Source organism: Spinacia oleracea, chromosome 3, assembly GCF_020520425.1.
Source record: "Spinacia oleracea cultivar Varoflay chromosome 3, BTI_SOV_V1, whole genome shotgun sequence".
NCBI classification, from domain to species: Eukaryota; Viridiplantae; Streptophyta; class Magnoliopsida; order Caryophyllales; family Amaranthaceae; genus Spinacia; species Spinacia oleracea.
The window spans coordinates 8965194-8974029 of NC_079489.1; the positions used below are offsets into that span (position 1 = coordinate 8965194).

The 8836-nt window shown below is 38.8% G+C and overlaps 2 protein-coding genes across 2 annotated transcripts; both read right to left on the bottom strand.

Annotated features, from left to right (window-relative positions):
• Positions 1-1365: 1365 nt before the first annotated feature.
• LOC110786108 (FAS1 domain-containing protein SELMODRAFT_448915) lies at positions 1366-2757 on the bottom strand. Its single transcript, XM_021990628.2, has one exon. The coding sequence runs from the start codon at positions 2295-2297 to the stop codon at positions 1575-1577; it is 723 nt and encodes a 240-aa protein (XP_021846320.1). The 5' UTR covers positions 2298-2757; the 3' UTR covers positions 1366-1574.
• Positions 2758-2909: 152 nt separating this feature from the next.
• On the bottom strand, positions 2910-8696 carry LOC110786107 (cellulose synthase-like protein D3). Its single transcript, XM_021990626.2, has 4 exons — positions 8201-8696; positions 6752-7648; positions 5575-6382; positions 2910-4827 (listed from the first exon to the last, which is right to left on the bottom strand). The coding sequence occupies exons 2-4, from the start codon at positions 7630-7632 to the stop codon at positions 3082-3084; spliced, it is 3435 nt and encodes a 1144-aa protein (XP_021846318.1). The 5' UTR covers positions 7633-7648; positions 8201-8696; the 3' UTR covers positions 2910-3081.
• Positions 8697-8836: the final 140 nt, after the last annotated feature.

Consider the following 8836-nt stretch of genomic DNA (forward strand, 5'->3'; position numbering starts at 1 on the left):
AGACGAAGATATTTTTCACGGTGTTAATTGTGTATCGATATAGATGGAGATTGAAAAGTTCAAATTGGTTGAGAATTTTTTTTATAAGTATATCACCATAAGTTTAAAAAATATATATATAAGAATCAAAACAACGTTTTTTAGGGGGAATAAATTTCAAAAAAGAAGAGGCTGACAAATAAAATTTGCGAAAAAACAAAAATGAGCCTTTAAGCAATTCGATTAGTTTTTATATAAAGATCTCACTATAAGTTAAAAAAAATATAAGAATCAAAACGACATTCTTTAGGGAATGTTATTATCATAGAATAGTAATTGATAGATTTTATTTTGTTCTAGTCGGAGTGAAACTTTTTATAAAGTATATAGTCCAACTGAATATAAAGATGAGAACAAATTCTTTAATTTATGTAGAAATTTTAAAAAAAAGAGAAGAGACCGCCTTGAAAGGACTCGAACCCAGATCCCTCAAAACAAGAGGCCATAACTATGATTCGGTAAGCTGACCACTACAACAAGAGTAGTTTATGTATCTTAAGAGGGAGGTTGATGTGTATATTACGTGTATTTTTTATTGCTGCTTATAGTGAATTTAAGTTTTTTTTTTTTTTTTTTTTGGGGTGGCACGTGCCCCCCTTGGCCCCAACATGGGTCCGCCACTGCATGTAGTGACAATTCAGTTCGAGTCCGACTGATCAATGCGATGAAAAACTCGATTTTAATCTAAACCCTGTAGAAGGAGAATAAATCTGACAAATCTCCACATGAATCGGACTATTGCCACCTCATCGGAAAAGAATATATTAAAATTTCATTATAATGTGTTATAACTTATAACCCTTACTTTCAGGATTTTAAGTGCTAAAATAATTAGTTTTAAAAAAAAGTGTTAAAATAATCCGAATCCAACCTGATCCGAGATAATAATCTGTTAAATGTAATTCAAATCCAAATAAAGGTGGGTCGGATATAGAATTCGTGAAATACGACCCCATCCGTCCCGTTGCTATCCATAACCACATGTGAAAAAAAAAAGCTCTTTTATCCAACATTTTGAAATTAGAGTTTTGGTACCAATCCGCTATTAAAATCCGCTAACATCCAAACACGTGAATTAACGGATTGTAGTGGTCAAACCTCTAATATATAGATCCGCTAAAAGCCTAAAATCTCTTCAATCCGCTATTAACCAAACAGGACCTATATATATTATGTTCAAATGGGCAATTTACTATTCCTTTGTACATTTCGTTTTTCGAAAATTGATCATTTTCATTTCTGCATAGGCAAAGTTATTTGAATTTGGCATTGTTATACACTCGGATGTATAATGAGAAGACAATTGAAAAATATCAACGCGTGTAATAATTTAGAATCGCAAGTGTCGGATTTATGCATAATTGAACCTACAATTATTAAGGATTGAAGATATGACAAACTGGTATACATCATTTTGATTATCCTGCTAAATATACTGCAATTGACAGAAAATAAAGAACCACTTAACAAAGTGAATCATCAGATATTCAGATGCAATAATCCTACAATACCAAAAGTTTCACCCCCAAAATAGTTTATAAATAAAACCACATTATTGACAGTATAACCCAACTCGATAAATGCCCGATTAAACGCCGGCCGGAGTCCAAATGAGAAGATCCAGATTTATGTGGGGCGGGAATTGAACCCGAGGGTTGAGGGGTTGCAGCAGGAGCCATATCAAAACCACTACCACCACCTGTTGGCGGTGACAGTGACGGTGACGGAGCCATTGGCGACGGTGGTGGAGGAGGAGAAGAAGTAGGCTGTGGGGGTGTTATGTTAATATCCTGCAACACCCCATCAATCCCATGACAACTAATTGAGGACCCAGCAACACAGATATCAGGGCTAACAATCTTAACATTGTTAAGAAAGAAGCTCTTTCTTCCATTGTTCAAGATCTTAAGCATGAAATTGGGCTCTGAAGATGGTAGCATCGATCCCGTTGGGAACCGTTTTAAGTAGTCGAATCTCAACGGGGTCGGGATCGAGTGCCTGAGTAGGAAGTCGAGTATGTCGTTCTCGGGTATCACGGCTTTCGCTAATAACCGGTTGTTAGGCATTAAGAAGGTAATGTTGTTTGGGATTTTATCAATGGAAACCATGTTTAACAGCATGACAAATGCAAAGTAGTTAGCCCTTTGCATTTCGTCTATAGCTGTGCTGAGTGTCTGGTTTGATAATGGCGCGTCTTTAGCCGTGGCAGAAGATATCAACGCCATTACAAGGAGTGAAAGGGCGGTGTATGACGCCATAGGTTTCTTATGCAGGAAAGAGTGCTTAAAAATGGGATACTAGATCTTTTACTGAAAAAACGAATCGAGTTATATAGCTTGAGACATGCAACAATGCTGGTTCAACAACTGAAAAGTTCACAGTTTTGGTGTTTCTAGTATTTGGCAATTATAAATTTATCTTTCAAGATTTTAAAACTGAGATCATTTCAGTTGCAGTTACAGGCAGGTTGGACAACATCTCAACGACTAAATTTGGGCTGGGCCGGGCCCGGAATCGGGCTGAGCCCACGCTAGCCCCATTGTACATCATATTGGGCTGGGCCAAACACATTCAAAGCAGGAGGCCCACAGGCCGTCGTATCTAAGCCTAATTTTACTAAATTAAGCGTGTTTTGTCATGCCGGGTCGAGTCGTGCAGTGTCGTGCTTTTCCCAAAAAAATGCAACCAAGGCCCGGCTCACTCTACATAGTGTACGGACTTTCCGTGCCAGGTCAGTTACGGCCCTGGGGCTGGCCCAGCCCACAACCATCTTTAACAACATGTCACCTACTTTTTATAATTTTTTTTTTTTACCGTAGTTAATAATTCGGCTGAAAAGTATGCAACGAAGACATCGAAAACCTAAGACATAAGTTGAAAGATGATGTTACTTCAATGCAACAAAATCTTTCTGAAAAATGTTCTACTCAATCATACAAAAATGAACGAATATTTGGTGACATGAGAGATTAACTCATATATGGAGCAGTTAATAAAGAATATGCAACAAACTGATTTCAACTAAACAGAAAGATTTACCTTCTAAGGAAACTGGAATGAGCCTCCAATTTGGTCAGTATCAGATGGAGGGTTAATAGCAACCCATAAAAGAGAAATTGTAATAGCAAGTAATCCAGACCAAACCCAAACAATTGTCGGCGTCCTCCCTCGTCGTCCCATCAGACCTTTAGCGAACGGGTACAGATGTGCCAAAACCCAGAAACTAAAGAAAACACCACCTATCAACTTACTCCATTGCGGTATAGTACTGTAAATTGTACGGCTGAAACCAACTGCTATAGCTATCATGTTCAACATCATGATCAGAATAGGCGGAATCATCAAAGACGTCCATTTGACTACGTAAAGATCAGCAAACTCATCATCATTCTCATCACCAGATGATTTAGAAGTCAATGTGAAGGAGATTTCAATTCCTGCTACCACTTTCAGTAATCCTTGGAGTACTGCTGCGAGATGTGCACTTGTCCCTCCGATTAACCAGAACTGTTCATTTCTCCACCATTCCTCTAGTTGGATTCCGGACCATTTTATCTCGAGAATAGCGAGAAGACATAGTGTTACTGTAATGGTTAGTAGATATGTGAGGAAAGTTACGTCGAGGGTTTGTACGATGAACTGGCCTGAGAAGAGGGATAGTGCAGGTAGGAAGCAGTACACGATTAGGAAGATTGAGGTGAAGGGATAGATACCGACATTAAGGTATGCAATTCTTTGTAAGATCTTCATTTTCGGGCTGGCGAGAAGGGCGTTGTTGCGGGAGAAGAAGATTTCAACTGAGCCAGTGGCCCACCGGAGAACTTGATGGAGCCGGTCAGTGAGATTTATTGGGGCGGTCCCACGGAAAGCGTCTCGTTTTGTGACACAGTACACAGACTTCCAACCTCTGTTGTGCATTCTGTAACCAGTGACCACATCCTCTGTAACGGAACCATAAATCCAACCCACACGGTCACCCCATTCGGTTTTATCCTCGTACCAGCAAGAGATGGAATTGATTGCCTCGGCAACAGTCGATGCATCAAGCAACTCTCGGCCGATTGTGAGAGCGCCAGGTGGCCTTCCGTTCTTGACAGCAGGGTGGTCTGCCAGCGGACGGCCTTGGAACTCGGCCACGGGGATTGAATCAATGAGGAATCCGGAGTTGCCGAATTTCTTGGGAAATGTGGCAAGAGGCATTTCTTCGTCGTCCGAGTCGCCCATTCTCAGAGCTCGGTTTTCTTCAACAGCTGCGAGCTTCCTGCGTCGTCGGAAGCAGCAATCCCAGACACTTGGAGCACGGTCTTTCGCACGAGGTGGATCAAACCCATAAAGGGCCATTCTTCGAAAGAGACAACCCGTTCCGACATAAACTGGGCCTTGAAGCCCATCAAGGGCCCGCATGTTAACATCGAAGAAAACAGTGTTATTGTTGGCATACCTATCAGAAGGGTCAATACCCTCGAACCTTTGAGGGAACTGGACATAACATATGCGGTCCCCACCACGGTCCATCATGAAACACATGCCTTCTCTCATTGCTTGGGCGTAGTAAATGTAATGGTCACAGTCAAGGTTGAGAATGAAGGGACCATTGGACATGATTGCAGATGCTCTCACCAACGCATTCATCGCTCCAGCTTTCTTGTTGTGATCATAGCCAGGACGTTTCTCACGTGACACGTAAACCAGCAAGGGAAGCCTGATGTCAACTTCGGTCAGGTCGAGAAGCTTTGACTCATCAGCAACACCTAAAAGTGGTTCTTCACTAGGAGGCTTGAGCATAACCTGCATAAATTAGAAAAGCGCATATTAAATCCTCAACCAAGAACTAATCTATTAATGCTTTAACAATCACTATCAATCAGACCTCTAGCTCAACAAAATGAGAGCTCAGTTTGAGCTATTTTAACTACAACATTTTTTTTTTCTGTAAAAAAAAAACTACAGCATCTTAACACAATCCAACGATGCAAAATCCTCAAGAAGACTCAAATATATTGTCCCTAGGGCAAGATCCTCATGTTCTAAACGTGCATAATGGCATATGTAAAGTTTGAAAACAGTGTGCGACTGCAAATTAAGCATGATACATACCCTGCTACAAAAGAACTACATTTAAAGGAAAGTCTAGTTAAAAATAATAATAAATTATCCCATCTTCATTTTCCATGTTCTTTTACTTATGCTCTTTTAAATTGAACGGTATATTATTTTACTTTGACCTGAAAGTTCTTTTGAGCGCATGATGCAAATCATGCTTTCGAGTGTAGGGTCTAAACGTTGACTACAGAGTACAGACCACATTGATGACTGTCTCTTTTACAAGTATCTTATAAAATACATTATTTCTTAATGATCTCTCACCAAAACACATAGCAAAACAAACGTAGAGCCAGAGTTGGACTAAGAGACATGGTAATATTGATGATTCTAACCAGTTATCTACATTTCAAGCACTGGACTTACCAGTAAAAGGGATGGTTTGTGGTTCAACAATCATCGGTCATGAAAAGAAAAGTTATCAAATGTTACCTGTATGATTCCTGCATGATCTCCCTTGGAATGTTCTGGAGCAGGATGGTTCCAAGTACCAGGCCAATGAGTTCCATCAGCCATCCAAGTAGCTTTTGGAATCTTAACAACCTCAAAAGGTTCATCGTTTGGAGTTTGTCTCTGAAGTTTAAGGGCTTTGATTTCTTCTCTGGCATGGTAAGCATCAGATCGTCGTCGAATAGACTCGGGCAAACCATTGATCCGAACCTTGAATTCATCATATTCTCGCTTTACACGCCTACGGTCTTTTACAAAATCTTGACGAACTTTGTTCTTATATGGATCCCTCTTCAGACTAAAATAAGAATCAGGATTCCTTGGTTCAATATTATGTTTACGACAGAAAGGAACCCACATATGAGCAAAACTTGCAGCTTCAGCCATGGCCTCAAAAGTAAGAAGGGAACCACCATCGTCAGACACATAGCAAGATAGCTTTTCAACAGGATAATCAGAAGCTAAGATAGATAAAATAGTGTTGGAAGTGACAAGAGGGGGCTCCTTTTCTGGATCTGCAGTAGACACAAAAATATCTATTCCAGGAAGATCAGATTTTCCAGTTGGATTGTTAGGACTAGGTGTCTCAAATTTGTCTTTCAGAACATTGAGATCCGTAGCACGGTTAATAGGGCAGAGTTTCGGCATCTGATCAAGAAGCCAAGAAAAGGCAAACCAAATCTCGCAAACCACAGACATTCCCCACAGCCATATCGCGTCCTCATTTTTATGTTTGACTCTCCACACGAGGAAGAATCCCAGAACAACCATTCGCACAAATATAAGCAACCTACAGTAGTATGGTGATCAAGCAGAAAATAAGAACTCTATGAAAAAAGAAGTGTAAACAACAATAGTTCATGCATGCAAGATAACTTATACCCAAGTTTTTTGTAACTTTTACCTAGTTTTTTGTAACTTTTAAGATGTTTTGACAAACTTTTATATTATATAAAAAAAAAAAGTTGATAGATAAACATTAGTGACTTTGAAGAAATAACTTCTATTAAAATGAAAAAGAATATCACTAAAAAGTAGATAACTTTTACATATATTTCGGTAACTTTTAAGCATTTTGAGTTAACTTTTACTCCGGTGTATAATATGTGGTGTAAACAATTATTAAAATAGAATAAAGAGTATCAGACAGAAACGTTACCGATAAGGACTGAGAACAGCAGCAGGAATCTTCACTTTCCGAGTAAGTGGCCTCCATGGTTTATTCATCAATTCCTGAGGATCATGCACTTCCCCATCATCTCCATTACCATCAATAGGACCCCCCTCTTTTGGCCAAATAGCATTTCCATACCCATATGTCCCCTTTGTTTCAAATAACCAGCGACTATGATCAAAATCCCCAGTCTGACTTCTCATCAACACTGACTTTGTTGATTTCATCATCGACAATCTCCTCCCACTCCTGCTCATTGGATGTTGAAGTGCAAGTGATTTTTCCCCAGTTGATTCATCCAAGTCAGTGTTCTTGTAAGGTTCCTTACAACCTGGACAAAGTGAGTTCCCAGACTTGACTGCATCGATGTAACAGTCACGACAAATCTTGAAATCACATTCACAAGGAAGAATATCAGCACCCCTCTCATCACTCATAACATTCCCATCACATCCAGGGATAGCACAAGAGGATCCTTTTGAACCAGCCATCTGGGGATGGTTAGCTTCAGAATCAATCACCTTGTCCATGAGATGAGCTCTAGTAATACTATTAAACCCTCCTGTGAAAAGAGAGTTGGAAACATACTGTTCCTCGACCCTCTGCGATATTGTGGGGTCCACCATCGGCTGGTTATCGGGGGTTTGAGGTATTTGCACTGTATAGTTTGCATATTCTGAACTTGAAAGTTCACTGTCAAGATCGTCTCTCGAATGGTTAGTATAGCGGCCAGAGGAGGTCCGGCGAGCTTGGTGAGCAAAGGTCGCGGTTGGGGGAAGTGGAGGTCTGAGTTGCTGCAGCTCAGATGCATCAGTGCTCGATGATAGATTCGAGCGACTTTTGAATGATTTGGATGCCATTTGCATATACCTATCTAGGGTCCTACAAATCCAACAATCAAACAAACTCACACTTTACATTTTACTTGTTGATTGACATAACTCGCAAATTATCATCAGAAAATGAACAAAGGTAGTATAATTGCATTATTGCAGCATAATAACATCACCCAGATTCAAACCCAGTTCAAACATTACCATTTCATTGAATTAAACTAAGCAATAAATCTGAACTCACTCAAGCTTAACTACTACTACTACTACAAATTAATCATCCAAATTAACAATAAACATATTTCAACACAGATCTTCAAATCAAAACTAGACAAACTTAACTTGCATCATCACTTCCAAAAAAATCCAATCAAACCCAAAAAAGCTTCAGATCTTAAAACCCCAAATTCAACTGAATGATTAAACAAAAACATCAACCCTAAAAACCCTTTACTAGTCACATCAAAGAATCATGTTAGAAATATGAATAAAGGCATTACAGTAGCAGAAAAAGGGGGGAAAACATCTAAAATTTAAACCAATAACAGCAAAATACAGGGGAATTAAGAAATTACAAGGAACTTCAAAGATGAATTCTTACCACTTTGAGCATAAAGGAAGAGATCTGTAGATGGGCTCTTAGTAAAGAAGCTTCAAATTCAAATCAATGGTAGAATAAAAGCAGGAACATACTGTTTTTGCTGAACCCAGAAAAGGAGATAGAAAGGATTGAACCAAAATGCAATCAGATGAAAAGGGTTTAATTCAATTAATAAGGAGTGTTGTAATAATAATTGCAATTAGCAAAGTTGATATGGAAATTTTAGATTTATGGAAAGTTTATTAAAAGTAGCAAAATAAATTAAATAAATATTGAGAAAGAATTAAATTTTGTTCCCTTTTCCAATAAATTAAATAGGAAAATAGCAGAGTTTGAAAAAAATTCTCTCGTATTCTGGTGATTTATGGGGTTGAAGAACGAAGGTGAAGACGGAAGTGTGAACTGGGAAGTTGCTGCTGCCAGTGATTTTATTACAATGTTCATGTGGGGAAGATTAGGCAGTGTGCTCTTTCACGACACCGTTTGCTCAAATGCCGCGTCATTTTTTTTATTCCTTTTTTGAATTTTAAGTGCGGTTTTTTTTTTTTTACTTATATTGTATTGTAACCTTTTTTTTTCTCACCTCTCAATAAAAGTGTTTTTTTTATCCCGTTTAAGATGAAAAGGTAAAAGAAA